Source organism: Erinaceus europaeus, chromosome 4, assembly GCF_950295315.1.
Source record: "Erinaceus europaeus chromosome 4, mEriEur2.1, whole genome shotgun sequence".
In the NCBI taxonomy this organism is placed as follows: domain Eukaryota; kingdom Metazoa; phylum Chordata; class Mammalia; order Eulipotyphla; family Erinaceidae; genus Erinaceus; species Erinaceus europaeus.
In genome coordinates, this window is record NC_080165.1 from 135,340,395 (window position 1) to 135,356,564 (window position 16,170).

Consider the following 16,170-nt stretch of genomic DNA (forward strand, 5'->3'; position numbering starts at 1 on the left):
ATCTTACCCCTTTTGGAAATGGAGACAGTTGTTACAAGTTCTATATGGAAATGATTACATTATTATTTTTTAGAACAAATTCTCTTAGTAGGGTAAACTACACAGAACAGGAAAAAGAAGTTTTATGGTAATTAATTTCTTGGTTAATTTCTATACTTTATATTACTTCAACTTAAATGTACATAATTATTTTGAGTTTGAAGCATGAACAGTTAAAGACTTTAAAAAAAAGTAGAATTGACCAGTGATAACAAAAAAAAAAATCCCCAAATTTAAATTAGCCTAATTTCACATATTTATAGTCTATGTAGCCTCATAAAAATGAGTGTATATATATATATATATATATATATATATATATATATATATATGAAGCTTTATGTATACAAAACAAAAGCATTGTAGGGACTATGAGTTATATTTGCTTTCTTTCTGGCCCAAACATAACAACAAATATTTCTATTCAAATTCTCACATGAGTAATCAAAATATTCTGGAGCTGTACCATTTGTGAATTCTTCATTTTAAAATAATTTCTTCAAACCCTACATTTCTTTCTAGTCCAGACCACTTTCTGAGAAAGAAACCCCAACACTGAAACTCCCTTGAAAGTGGTGAGGGCTGAGCTAAAAAAAATCAGGGTCATGCACACGTCAAAAGAACCCATATTCCAAGTGAGCTGTTTTGCTGGTTCTAGTCATTTTAGTAATTAAAAAAAATACATTCTTTAGCCAGAGGTTAGATAGCATAATGGTTATGCAAACAGATTTTCATATCTGAGGCTCCAAAGTCCCAGGTTCAATCCCCTGCACCATCAGAAGCCAGAGCTGAATAGTGCTCTGGTGAAAAATAATAATAATAATGATAATAATAATAATGTTTTCCCACTTCAGAGTCCCCATTATACCTGGCAGGATGGTTCTATACATAAATGCAAAGTGTTTCTTAAGCCATGGATGGCCAAAGTGGTTGATGTCGAAGTGCCTCTGGACAAGAAACATGTACTGGAAAAGAGATCTAGTGGTGTAGCTTCCATAGGCAACTCCTTCATAGAGGGAGCCGTCTGACACCTCTCGGAGCAAGACCAGAGACTTCTCCATGATTGTCAGGACCTGTTTGGTCCACAAGTAGGCTTCTTGAAGATAACCTAGAGATAAAAATAACGAGTGAAGACTGTAACAAAGCACACATTAAAAAGGCCAAATAAAAACCTTCTGAGTTATCTGACTAGTTCATGTTACAAACTGCATTTCCTAAGCTCTTCTCTTATCCTTATTAAAAATGACATGCTGGGAGACCACGATGGGTCCATGATACAAATTAAGAAGCTGTTATACATCTTATACCTTAGAGAACGGCTTACATCAACAAACCAGGAAAATGACTGGGAAAGTTGTGGAGAAAAGGGAACTCTACTCCACTGCAGGTAGGAATGCAAACGATACAGCCCCTTTGGAAGATGGAAGGAAAGTCCTTAAACCAATAAAAATAGAAGTACCTTATGATCCAGTAATACCTTTCCTAGGCATTTATCCAGTGGACACTCAAGCACTATTTTGAAGGGACATATGCACTGTTATGTTCACAGCTGCATGATTCACAATAGCCAAAGAACGGAAGCAGCCGCGGGTTAAGCGCACATGGCTCAAAGGGCAAGGACAGGCGAAAGGATCCCGGTTGAGCCCTCGGATCGCTTCGCAAGGGTGAAGCAGGTCTGCAGGTGTCTATCTTTCTCTTCCCCTCTCTGTCTTCCCCTCCTCTCTCCATTTCTCTCTGTCCTATCCAACAATAACAACAACAACTATGACAACAGTGACAATAACAACTACAACAAGTGCAACAACAAGGGCAAGAAGATGGGAAAAATAGCCTCCAGGAGCAGTGGATTTGTAGTGCAGGCCCAGAGCCCCAGCAATAACCCTGGAGGAAAAAAAAAAAAAAAAGAATGGAAGCAGCCTAGATGATCATCAACAGATGACTGGCTAAAGAAATTATGGGATATATCATGAAATATTACTCTGCAATCAAAAATGATATTGTGTCCTTTGGCACAAAAAGGACAGAACTAGAGGTGATTATGCTTAGTGAAATAAGTAAAGAGATAAAAGACAACTCCCAGATGGTTTCACTCATATGTGAAATCTAGACATCTGATTTACATGATGAACTTGCCACAAAAAAAAAAATAATAATTCAAACAAAATGCAAGCAAAAAATCTGTCTGTAATATTTACAGAAACTCTGGGGGTTATCTTTGGGAGGTGAGATGGTGGGGGTTCAGAATATTGGTGGTGGGTATTGTGTGGAAGTATAAATCATAATCTTACAGTCTTGTAACAAACTATTAATAAAAAAAAAATTAAGAAGAAGCTGTTAAACATAGGTAATTTGTTAATGAAATGAAAACAAATCTGTAGATAAGTATAATTTTCTAATTATTTATAAACTGAATAATGTCTAAGATCATAAGTTTACATTGTTAAGAAATGTATGTTGAGGTTTTTAGTCAATGCATCTTAAAAGTCCTACTTTGAAATATTTATTTACTTATGCTTACTGGGGTCTTACGTGTGCATGATTCCACTGACCTTAGTGGACTTTTTTTCTTTTTACCCTTCCAATGTTAGACAGAGACAGTGAGAAAGAAGAGAGACACCATAGTATCGTTCCACAGTTCACAAAGCTTCTCCTGGTGCCATGCATGGAGCTTACATGTGGTACCAGTTTCTCAGACTTTGGTCCTTATGCACATTAAAGTGTACCCGCTAATATGTGTGCTGTCTGCCAGTCCCTGAAAATATATTTGAAGTTTATCACTTTGCCAAACTTTCATTGTGTTTTTCCTTAATATATATAGGATTTGCAATATGCTGAAATTACTAACAGACAATCATCAGGAGGCCAAACAGTCTTCAAGTTGTCTATCACTAGAAGACAATTTCTCATCACCTTTTAGCTTTCATAAAGTCAGGAAAGACAGCAAAGCCTAGTGGAGGGAATCACTGGAATGTCTATCTCAGACAGATGTTAAAAAATAATATCTTGGGGGAAAAGGAAAAAGAAATCAATAAGGAATCCAGAATCTGCCACAAATGAGCTAAATATTTTGTTGAAGAAGTTTTTCTGCCTGTCTCTCCACCTGCAGTGCGGATCCTTCACAAAAGTGAGGCAGGTCTGTAGTTGTCTATTGTTCTTTCCCTCTCCCCTCTCAATTTCTCTCTGTCCTGTGGAATGAAAAGAAAAAAAAAAAGCGGAGTGGGGGGAGGGGGCAGAAGCGATGGATTTGTAGTGTCAGCATGGAGCCCCACTGACTGGAGAAAAAAGAAAATTCAATTTCTCCCACATTTGGGATGAGTCCAAAGGCTGCTATAGGATGTTCTTTTTTTTTTTTTTTTTTTATAAAGCTTTATTTAAAGTTCATATACTCATATCTTCCCAACTGTAAACCATTAACCCCCAATAAAAGAATTAAAAACAGAAAAGAAAAGCATACAAATGTTACAAAGCTCAATGGATTTCCTAAAACTGAATACAGCTATATAATGACTACCCAGAAAAAGTAAAATCAGTGGTCTGGGAGGTGGCACAGTGATAGGGCTTTGGACTCTCAAGCATGAGGTCACAGGTTCGATCCCCGGCAACACATGTGCCAGAGTGATGTCTGGTTCTCTCTCTACTCCTATCTTTCATAAGTAAAATCTTAAAAAAAAAAAAAAAAAAAAAAAAAAAAGCAAAATATTCCGAGGACTGCAAAAGTACCTCCTACCCCTTCCAACTTCACCTTCTCTCCAAAGGTAACTGCCAAAAATACAACACTGGTAAATCTTAGAAACATTTTAAGCAATAAGTAAATAAATTACATAAATAACATAAAGCATAGTGCGATTTTATATTTAGAAGAAATTTTTAAAAATAGCAATTGTCTCTAGGAACTGTATTCTATTTCATGAATATTCAACAACGTATTTATCTTTTATTTTGTTGTAAGATACTTAAGTAGCTTCTTTTTTTTTTTTAGTGCTTTGATTTTTTATTATTTTTTTTATTTTTTATTTTTTTTTAATTTTTTATTTAAGAAAGGATTAGTGAACAAAAGCATAAGGTAGGAGGGGTACAACTCCACACAATTCCCAACACCCAATCCCCATAACCCACCCCCTCCCCTGATAGCTTTCCCATTCTCTATCCCTCTGGGAGCATGGACCCAGGGTCGTTGAGGGATGCAGAAGGTAGAAGGTCTGGCTTCTGTAATTGCTTCCCCGCTGAACATGGGCGTTGACTGGTCGGTCCATACCCCCAGTCTGCCTCTCTCTTTCCCTAGTAGGGTGTGACTCTGGGGAAGCTGAGCTCCAGGACACATTGGTGGGGTCTTCAATCCAGGGAAGCCTAGCCAGCATCCTGGTGGCATCTGGAACCTGGTGATTCTATAGGATGTTCTATGTTACATCAATCAGTATGTACAAGGCCAATCAAGATAATATAAAATTACTGAATATTGTTGGGATAGTTCCTGAAGCTAAAGTAAGTATACCAATACATTTGGACAATAAGTCTGGTTACTAACTGAAATGTGAAGGACCAGAGATTTTATCCCTTCTATCTATTTTATAAATGTGTGCACTGTTTATGCAAGGGCTTAAGAGAAGATAATAGGAAAGCAACTCGTAAATTTAATCAGAAAATAAACACATGTGCAAACTCCTGCCAGAGAACTACAAAATTTGATCCAATCTGAAGCAGTGTTTTAGGTGTCTGGAATTTTATCTACCAGGAAGAATGAAGAAATTAGCTCCAGTTCTGTCATTAAAGACCTGTTTTAGTAAGTAAAACTATACTAGACTAAAAGCCAAGATTCAAAGCGAAGATTCAGCTTCCTCTATGATTTCTTTCACTATCATGATGTCTTTTCATAGCCTGTGGGATTTATAAAAGGTTTGATGGTGGGTTTTCATAAGGTTTGTACTTTCACTTTTTAATTTTTGTGTGTTTTGTGAGGGTGGGAGGAAAAGGGTGTAAGGATGAAGATTAACTCTCTTAACTAAGGTTTTCTTAAACTACTAAAAATTTCTATTCTAATACAAGTAGTGGAATTTAGTGGGAAGAGAATCAGTTTTGAGTTTGGTCAGAACTGTGCCCAGATCCCATTTACCATATATGGTTAATATGAGAAATTAAATAAAGTGTAAGTGAAGATTAGCACATATTATACCCCAGTTAACGTTTCTTTTTCTCAAGGACCTAATTTAAAGTTGATTGATGTTATGACAAGGGAGAAAGCTAGACTTGGCTGGAATCTAATGTTAGGTAATCTCCTAAGTACTTTTTAATTCTTATGGATGATATAACTGTGTTAATATTTTTAGATTTACCAAATCCAAGTATATATTTGATATTCTAATAGTTCACTGTGATCTTACAATACGCCCATACTCATTCATTTCTCAACTACCGTAGGAGCTGCAATCAAGTCAGGATTACAAAGAAAATGCAGCATTAGTAATTACATAACACACTAAGACAAATTAGTTATACAAGTCACAGAAGTCACTTCCAACTTTGATCTAAATGATCTAGATTGGTGGTTTCAAATCTTTAGAGAAGAAAAGCCAAGAGTAATGTGTAAGGATTTACATTTATGGGTTATTATTATTTTTTATTATCTTTATTTATTGGACAGACTGTCAGGAATAAAAAGGAAAGGGAGTGATCGAAACGGAGAGAGAGAGAGAGAGAGATGCAACACTGCTTCACCACTTTTGAAGCTTTCTTCCTGCAGATGGGGACCAGGGGCTTAAACCTGGGTCCTTGCGCATTTTAACATGTGCACTCAACCAGGTGCGCCACCACCCGGCCCCTATGCCATGACCTGTCCTGTATCTTTTCATATAAAGCACCTATTCTTCTTTTAAAAACTCCATTCATCTGGGCTTACACGCTTCACTGCCAAACTTTCTGGAAAAAATAAATATTCACCACTGACCTGTGCTTTAAAAATATGCTTTGTTATAATCAAGTCATAATTAAATAACTTGCAGGCTAATGATAGTATCACTAGCAAAGGAAAAAACAGAAGTTCCTGAGATGAATTCTCTGACATGTCCTAGGTAAGACTTCATCACATGGACTTAGTTGGGATCCAGGTAGGAACAGGTACCAAAGTTATCAAACCGCTTTGCTCACAGCATAGCAACCAGAACATGCTAGTTTGGGTGTGTTCAGCCATACCTTGATTCATCAGAACTAGGCTCCCTGTGAGCAAAGCCATACAGTTGGTGGGCTGGTGATTGTGCAGGTACTGAAATCCCCATCCTCTCCTGTATGACGTTTCATACATATATCCTGAGGCATTGGCAATCACTTCAAGAAATTTCTCCTGTTGTGTCTTGCTCAGGTAGTTATACAAGAAGTCATAGGCAGTAGCAAAACCAACCAGGGAGTGAGCAAGAGGAACTTCATCCCAAGGAGCATCTTTAACCAACCTGTAAAGAAAAAGAAACCAAGAAAATGAATGCAACTGGTACATTGCACTAACTGAAACGACTCTGGGGTGGAGAGGGGAGTGGGGTGGGGGAGGGAGGGTTCAGGTCCTGGAACATGATGGTAGTGGGGGTTGTATTGTTCTGTGGGAAACTGGGAAATGTTATGCATGTACAAACTATTATATTTACTGTTGACTGTAAAACATTAATCCCCTAATAAAGAAAAAAAAGAAAGAAAGAAAATGAATGCAACAAGGCTGACAGCTTTCATCACACTTTTTTGAAAGTCTCTATTTCCTAGAATTCTAGGACATACTGAAGACATAAATTCCAGAGGCTCCTTGACACAGAATCAACTGGCTAATGTATTAGACTCGGCATGAACGTGTCTAAAGTGAAAATTTCAGAGTTCTGTGACAGCTCCCTTCCCCCAAAAGAACACTACCACTCTCACAAAGTCTTAGAGACAATTTAGTCATTCAGCCACTCTTCTATGCTGACAAAACACCAAGCTGTTAAAAATTTTTGACTTTTGCTGTTTTATTTTTTTCTTAAATTTTTTTTATTATTGTATAGAGATAGGGACAGAAATTGACAGGGATAGGGGAGATAGAGAGGGAAAGAGACAGAGACACCTGCAGCCTTGCTTCACCTTTTGTGAAGCTTTTCCCCTGCAGGTGGGGACCAGGGGCTTGAACCTGGGTCCTTGTACACTATAGTGTGTGTGCTTAACCAGGTGCACCCCATTCATTGCTTGGCCCTGCTTTTTTATCATTGATGAGAGATAGCAGCATGTATTCAAGGAGACTTAAAGTACATTGCATATAGTGGCAAGGAAAAAGTTCTGTCATATACCTTTATCTAGTGTTACCTACTCCTTTCACGCACCTAAGAGATTCTCAATTCTACTGTTGTAAATGCCTTGTTGACACAGTGGACCATGTAATTCCAGCCTAGTTCCATAGAGTTGTCAAGGTGAAGGTAGGCTGATCTATAGTTTAGGATCTCTCAAGTCTGAGCAGAAGTCACCATCATGATGAACAGAGTGGCCAAAAAGCTGGGGTGAATCAATGACATGACCGATTCTACCTTGTATGTACACAACTCATTCTGTCTCATAAAACGAACAGTTCCTCTTTCAAGAGTCTTTAAATATTTCTTCACAGGAACCTGAATGCTGATATGTAAAATGTTAAATTGTTATCTTCTGGGAAACCAAATTTCTGCTTGACTCCCTACATGAACTGGACGTGACATGTGTGACATGTGTGCTCAACAGGAAGTTTAAAAAGAATCTTTCATCATCACATTGATGGAATTGTCTAGAAAACCCTCTGCATCTGATCAGGATATGTCTGAGTAATCTCTAACAGAAGGAAAACAAATGACAATTATGCTGTACTTGTAAGAGGTGGAAGTAAGCTCTCAAACAAATAGATAAAACTAAAGTTATTATTTCTATGCAGTGAGTTTTGACAACCTAGTGAAGGCTTGACCTCTTTCTCAACATGTTTATAAAATCCCAAGACATAATACATACTATGTAAGATAATTAAATGTTTTGAATATTAACTGTCAGTGTGTGTATATGTATTATTTTGAAATTGGGATATGCTTTCACTAAAGCATTATATAACAAGTTTTAACAGCAGGGCAGTCACAGATATTTAATATCTGGGCAGCGGGTTAAGCGCAGGTGGCGCAAAGCGCAAGGACTGGCGGAAGGGTCCCAGTTTGAGCCCCCGGCTCCCCACCTGCAGGAGCGTTGCTTCACAGACCGTGAAGCAGGTCTGCAGGTGTCTGTCTTTCTCTCCCCCTCTCTGTCTTCCCCTCCTCTCTCCATTTCTCTCTGTCCTATCCAACAATGATGACAAGAAGAATAACTACAACAACAATTAAAAAAAAAAAAACAAGGGCAACAAAAGGAAAGTAAATAAATATTAAAAATTTTTTTTTAAAAAAGAAAGAAAATATCTGTAACAAAGTTAAATAGGGTCTCCTATACTAGTATGGAGCATTGTCTATATTCATACTTTCGATAAATGTATTAAATTTCAGTTAGAGTTAGCAAACTTGAAGATATAATACATCCCCCCACACACACTCTCTCTCTCTCTCAATCCAGATTAAGAATACTTAAATTACCTTTCCCTCTCTCTCTCTCTCTCTCTCTCTCTCTCTCTCTCTCTCTCCTAAAAGACTACCTCTCCCACACTGTTCTTTCTGTACAGGATTCCCTTCCTCACACCTTCCCTCTTTTGTTCCTTTCTAGATTTTATTTAGGCTCAATGGGGAGGGGGACCTGGTTGCAATATATACAATTTATGTGCAAGCCTTCCATACCCAGGTTTCTATGGCTCTAAGGAGAACTTTAGTATTGTGCTCTTGCTCATTCTCTCTCCCTGAAAAACATCAGTCTGGAGTAGCGAATCCCCAGAAACAACAACAACAACAAAAAGAGAGAAAGTTTTATTTATTTCATAGACACAGACTTTTATGAGACAGAAAGACGTATACACAGAGAGAGAGAGAGACAGTTGGACAAGGTAGCAGAGAGAAAGGAGATAAATCATGCCATTTATCATCCTCAACTGATTCCATAAACCAAATATTAACTATAAAGAATGAAAAAAAGGTTACACAAATCCTTTTTTTAAAAAAATACAACAATGTCATTTTGGCTGGTGAAATAGCTCACTTGCACTGAAGGAAGCTTCAATGCTATGGTCTCTTTCATTCTCTATCTCTTTGTCTTCTCAGCTTGTATAAAAAAAAAAACAACTTTAGAGGCTGGGTGGTGGTCCACGTGGTTGATCACACATGTTATCATGCATAAGGACCTGGGTTCAAGCCCCTCATTCTCACCTGCAGGGGGGAATCTTTACAACAGATGACACAGTGCTGCAGACGTCTCTCTCCCTCTCTATCTCTCCTTCCCTCTCAATTTCTTTCTGTCCTACCAAGTTAAAAACGGTAAATAAGTAAAAAGAAAAAATAACAACCTTATTAATCCATTTGACGATAAATTTATATTTATAGAGTAACTGTTACTATAAATGCTTTTGAGACTACTATGTACAAAGTACAACAGCAGACTAAGAAGTTTGTTTCATGTAAAATTTGACAGTTTGCTTAATGAAATAACGAAGTCTAACACCAAGGCTGGCATGCATTTGTACAGATGTGAGTTAAAATGACCCAAACTACTATATTTATTTTTTCAGATAATTTTAACAGATATATGGTGTCTAGGAAATATCTATGAAAATTAAAAGTTTCAAGGAATATTTTTAGTCTAATACTGAAAGGATCTAAGTTGGGGGGGGGGGTGAGAGTATTTTACATATACCTATTACAGGAAGATGAGAACTGATACCCATGTACCAACAATTGTACTGGTAAACCCCAATAAAGTAAAAAAAAAATTGTATACTATTTCACTAACACAAATAAATACTTGGAATAACAAAAGTTTGGTGGCTAAACTGCAAGAGGTATCAAGGAATCAATATTACTAATTTAAATGAATCAAATACATGCATACAGCAAATAAATTATAGAAGTAAATGCTACAACTCATAACTTCCTTTATGATGTTACAGTTTTTTTAAAATATTCATTTATTCCCTTTTGTTGCCCTTGTTGTTTTATTGTTCTAGTTATTATTGTTGTTGTCATTGTTGGATAGGACAGAGAGAAATGGAGAGAGGAGGGAAAGACAGAGAGGGGGAAAGAAAGACACCTACCTGCAGACCTGCTTCACCACCTGTGAAGCGACTCTCCTGCAGGTGGGGAGCCGGGGGCTTGAAACCACCCCCCCATCCTTCTGCCAGTCCTTTCGCTTCGTGCCACCTGCGCTTAACCCGCTGTGCTACCGCCAGACTCCCTATGATGTTATAGTTTTTAGTCCTGTTTCCTAGCACTTTTTATAGCCTGGCAGTTTTATGACAGACTTTTTCATAAGAAACTATATTTTGGAGGTCATGATTTAATCCATGGTATAGCTAAGCCTATGTTTGTTCTACACAGCAGGGGTGTCACATATATGCGTTCACTCTTCTGGGCCACCTTTTTTTAAAGATTTTATTTAGGGGGCCAGGCAGTGGCGCATCTGGTTAAACACACACACTACAGTGCACAAAGACCCAGGTTCAAGCCCCTGGTCCCCACCTGCAGGGGGAAAACTTCATGAGTGGTGATATAGGGTTGCAGATGTCTCTCTGTCTCTTTCCCTCTCTGTCTCCTCCTCCCCTCTCAATGTCTCTCTGTCTCTATCCAATAATAAATAAATAAAATAAAATTTTTTAAAATTCTGATATGAAATAAACCAGATCAGTCAGTTTTTCAGACTCTATTCTAATTTGGTATTTATACAACTCTTCACAGGGCACTGTAAAGATGGATTTCTGAGAGAAAAAAAAGATTTCATTTATTTTATTTTTTTAAATTATTAATGAGAAAGATAGAAGGAGAGAGAGAAAGGACCAGGCATTACTCTGGTACATTTTTAAATTGCATTTAAAAATCAAGTTGCCCTTATTTGGCACCTTTCGTTGGTGTGACCAGGTATACACTGTAAGCAGAAGTGTGCTAGTGAACTGGAGAAGCAGCAGCAGTGTTGCCGGCAATTGTGAAGCCCTTGCTGCTATACTCTGTGAAGCTTATACTTGAGGATTTCTGGGCAGGAGGTAGATAGCATAATGGTTATGCAAAGAGACTGTCATGCCTGAGGCCCCGAAGTCCCAGGTTCAATTCCCTGCACCTCTGTAAGCCAAAGCTGGTCAGTGCTCTGGTTAAAAAAAAAAAGAGAGAGAAAAGAAAATTAAGAGCTGATTGCTGTGCTCTACGTTTAAATTCATTATTCTTTTTAAAACTTGTTTTCTCTTAAATGTGGTTTAATAATCTCTAGTGTAGGCTGTTGGGCAGTAGCGCAGTGGGTTAAGCGCACGTGGCGAGAAGCACAAGGACCAGCAGAAGGGTCCCGGTTTGAACCCCCGGCTCCCCACCTGCAGGGGAGTCTCCTCACAGGCGGTGAAGCAGGTCTGCAGGTGTCTATCTTTCACTCCACCTCTCTGTGTTCCCCTCCTCTCTCTCCATTTCTCTCTGTTCTAACAACTACATCAATAATAAGAGTAACTACAACAACAATAAAACAACAAGGGCAACAAAACAGAAAATAAATAAATATAAAAAAATAACCTCTAGTGTCAAACCAGTGTTATAAACGTACATCTTCTACTTGGCAAATTTACTAAGTAAATATTTTTATGTTTATAAAACTACACATCTCAAAACAAAAAGATTATTTTAACTGAGTTCTGCTGTTTGAGGGGGAGGGCTAGCAAATAGCAGTGTCTCATTTAAAGTTGACTTAAAACTACCTAGAACTAGGAGTGGGAGTAGCCGGGTAGCTAGCATAATGGTTATTCGAAGAGAGTCTCATACTCGGGCCTCCAAACTCCCAGGGTCAGTTTTCTGCATCACTAGAAGGCAGAGCTGAGCAGTGCTCTGATTAAAAAAAAAAAAAATTATAAAATGGAAATATTGACAAGACTATATAGATAAGAGGGGTACACTTCCACACAGTTCCAACCCCCAGAACTCCATATATATTAAGACATCTTCAGGAAATAAATAAGTTATCAACCCAGGGAAAAAGATGATTTTTTTCCCCAGTTAACAAGAGCTGAAGGAGTTCATCATTACTAGATTAATTTAACAAGGAATGTTTGGTAGGGAGTCCTTCAAGCTAAAACGACAGGATGCTAGTTAGTAACACAAAAATATTAAACATGTTATGTAGTGTTAGTTCTAACCACTGCATTTTTCTCTTTCTATAGTGTAAGTGCCTGACTTTCTCTCTCTCTCTTTTAATAATTTATTTTTTATTAGTGAATTCATATTGATTTACAAAATTATAAGATAATAACAGTATAATTCTGCACTGTTCCCACCATCAGAGGTCTATGTCTCCATCCCCTCCATTGGAAACTGCATTAGTTCTCCCAAGATCACTGATACGGGCTAGCTATTATTTCTATAACTATACCTACATTTATATATACTTGCCCCCCCCCCATGGTCCTGCTTTCTGTTCCTAGTAGGTGACTTTCTCTTTGAATGCCCAGGTATCCACCTCAAAGGGTTATGCACTGCAAAGAGGGCTATCTTGAATACACACAATGCTCACAACTGCTAGATAAAAAGCCAGGCTATCTTCACTCACAGAGGTGCCTCTGCTTTTAGAGATCTTAGTTTATCTCAGTAACTGACCATTCCGGTTATTGGTCTTTTTTCCTTTTCTCCCTATACTTACAAGTCCTGCTCTTGCTTTATCATCATCATCATCATCATCATCATCATCATCATCATCATCATTATTATTTTACAGAGACAGAAATTGAGAGGGGAGGGACAGATAGGAAGGGGAAGAGACAGAGAGACATCTGCAGCCCTGCTTTACCACTCATGAAGCTTTCCTCCTGCAGGTGGGACTAGGGGCTTGACCCCGGGTCCTTGTGCACTGTAGTGTGTGCACTTAACCAGGTGTACCACCACCTGGCCCCTTGTTTTTTAAATTCAACATTAAAGAATAAGATCTTAAAACCACACAGTCCCATTTTTAATTTCAACAGAAGTAGAAACTCAGTCCTAGTGACCTGTTCATTACCTTTCACTCTTTTTTTCCTACCCTTAAACTTACTATAATGGCACAGGTGTACTTTGTCATTTCCAGATCTTAAAAGTTATGCATCTTGAGGCCAGAAGGTGGTGCACCCGGTTAAGTGCACATATTAGAAAGCTCAAGGACTGGGGTTCAAGCCTCCACTCTCCACCTACAGGGGGTCTGCTTCATAAGAGCAGTGAAGCAGGTCTGCAGGTCTCTCTCTCCCCTCTCTCTCTCTTTTCCTTTCTATTTCCCCCTCCCCTCTTAATTTCTCTCTGCCCTAAATAATAAAAAATAGAAGAAGAAGAAGAAGAAGAAGAAGAGGAGGAGGAGGAGGAGGAGGAGGAGGAGGAGGAGGAAGGGAAGAAAGTTATACATCTTTGCAAATTTTTTCTGATGGTTATTGCTAAAGGGCATCTTATAGTCAGGAGAATCACAAGATCCAGTTCAATCATGACACTGGCAACTGACAGGATGAACAACAAGGGCAACAAAAGGGAAAAAATAGCCTCCAGGAGCAGTGGATTCGTAGGGCAGGCACCAAGCCCCAGCACTAACCCTGGAGGCAAAAAAACAAGTGTGTTGAGGAAAGAGTAAAAATACAGAGCTTTTTGTGCATTGGAAATTACAGTTTTAAAATGCTGTCATAGTTTTTCAGTAGCAATTCTTATGACAAAAATCTCTTCATGTTTGTTTAACTATGAAAGTTTAATATATGGGAGTCTATAGAAAAAGAAGAAAAAATTTAAAAGAATGTATAAACTACCCAAGGAGAAAAAATAGAAATAAAATAATACTGCGATAAGCTGCTTTGCCCTGTGTGCCACCCACGTTTGAGCTTGAAGGGAACTTCAGTGCTATGGTCTGTCTCTCTCTCTCTCTCTCTTTCTCTCTCTCCCTCCCACTGTGTCTCTATTTGGAAAATTAAAAAAGTAATAACAAAAACCATTGTAAGGTATTTTACGTAAGGAACATAATAATCACAAAGAACAGCCAAAAGCAGATACACAAAATGTAAAGAAACAGGAATCAAAGCCTATTTCTACAGATCAACAAATGAGAATAAAAAGTGCAGGGGAGGAAAAAAAAAGAATGGCAAAATAATCAGAACACAAATAAAATAGCAATGAATAGTCTTTTACTATAGTGCTGGGTGCTGGCTCACCTGACAGAGTGTGCTGTTACCATGCAGGAGGACATATGTTCAAGCCCCAGGTAGCCATCTGCAGGAGGAAAGCTTCACAAGTGGTAAAGTAGTGCTGCAGGTGTCTCTCGTGTGCTGTTTCTCTCTCCCTTGCCCTTCCCTACTCTTTTGTCTGTCTTTCATCCTCCATTTTCGTTTTAATTGGGTAGGACACAGAGAAACTGAGAGAGGAGAAAGATATAGAGAGGGAGACCGAAAGGCAGACACCTGCTGACCTGCTTCACTGAATCTGAAGCCTTCCCCCTGCAGGTAGGGAGTGGGGGCTTAAACCCAGATTCTTGCACATGGCGACACGTGTGCTTAACCAGGTGTGCCACCACCCGGCTCCCATCTCTTACCCTCTATTTAAAAAAGTCACCAGGAACAGTGGAGTCATACAGGCAACAAGCTCCAGTAATAAATAAATCTGGTGGTGGGGAGGGAATCTATTCCTATAAACAATTACTTCAAGTGTGAGTGGATTTAATTCTCTCCTCATAAAACATTCAGAAAGGCTGAATGGTTTGTCGAAATAACCATATACATGCTGCTGTAAGACAAACTTCATCTCCAATGACACAAAAGCTGAAAGTGAAGGGATGGAGAAAGATGTTAAATGCAAATAGAACACAGATTTTAAACCAGAGTATGAGAGACAAAGAAGATGAAAACAATGAGTGGGTCAATTCAACAACAGGGCATAACACTGGTAAATATTTATGACGCCAACATAATAGCACCTAAAATGTAAGGCAAATATTAACAGAGCTGACAGGAGAAATACACGGCAGTATAGTAATAGTATGAGACTTCAGTGCCCCACTTTCAACAACAAATAGATCACCTAGACAGAAAATGGAATATGGAAATGCAACATGAAAACACTGGAATTAAACTATACAGTAGACAAAAATGACATAATACAGAATATTTCACACAACAGCAACAGAGCATTCTTCTCAAGGCCATGGAAAACATTCTCCAGTGTAGATGTCACACAAGTCTTAGTAAATTAAGAGACTGAAATTGGTCCAGGCAGACTTGCACTGCTTTCACAAGGCCTTAGGTTAAAAACAGCGTCTGGGGTCCTGCAGGGTAGCACAGAGGGTTAAGCACACGTGGTGCAAAGCGAAGGACTGGAGTAAGGATCCCAGCTGGAACCTCCCCACCTGCAGGGGGAGGGTCGCTTAACAGGCAGTGAAGCAGGTCTGCAGTCTATCTTTCTCTCTCCCTGTCTTCCCCTCCCCTCTCCACTTCTCTCTGTCCTAGCCAACAATGACAATATCAGTAACAACAACAATAATAACTACAACAACAATAAAGAAAAAAAGGGCAACAAAAGGGAATATATATATGTATATACCGAGCGTCATATAAATAGCGGGCAGTACCTTGGTCTAGCCTTCTTAGTCTCTCTTTCTCCTTTCTCTCTCTCTCTCTCTCTCTCTCAGGTTTTACACACACACACACAAAGTTGACCTTAAAATATATATTTTTTTAATTTTTTAATTTTTTCTTTATTTCCTTTTGTTGCCCTTGCTGTTTTATCGTTGTAGTTATTACTGGTGTTGTTGTTGTTGGTTAGGACAGAGAGAAATGGAGAGAGGAAGGGAAGACAAGAGAGGGGGAGAGAAAGACAGACACCTGCAGACCTGTTTCACTGCTTGTGAAGTGACGCCCCTGCAGGTGGGGAGCCGGGGGCTTGAACCAAGATCTTTATGCAGGTCATTGCGCTTAGCGCCACCTGCGCGTGTAACCCGCTGCTCTACCGCCCAACTCCCGACCTTAAAATATTTTTAAAAGACTTATGTCACAGCATCTTTTTCCATCACAATAGTGTA

At 38.6% G+C, this 16,170-nt stretch overlaps 1 protein-coding gene across 11 annotated transcripts in view; it reads right to left on the reverse strand.

Annotated features, from left to right (window-relative positions):
• The window catches only part of DSE (dermatan sulfate epimerase), a 173,043-nt gene that overhangs the window by 10,928 nt on the left and 145,945 nt on the right, over positions 1–16,170 (reverse strand). For 10 of the 11 annotated variants that reach the window (XM_060190575.1, XM_060190571.1, XM_060190570.1 and 7 more), the window contains 2 exons: positions 6,226–6,479; positions 908–1,147 (listed from right to left, as the gene is read on the reverse strand). In XM_060190575.1, the coding sequence (XP_060046558.1) occupies positions 908–1,147; positions 6,226–6,479 (494 nt within the window). Of the gene's footprint in view, positions 1–907; positions 1,148–6,225; positions 6,480–16,170 lie in introns of those variants that run through there. The other variant, XM_060190578.1, reaches the window with a different exon arrangement.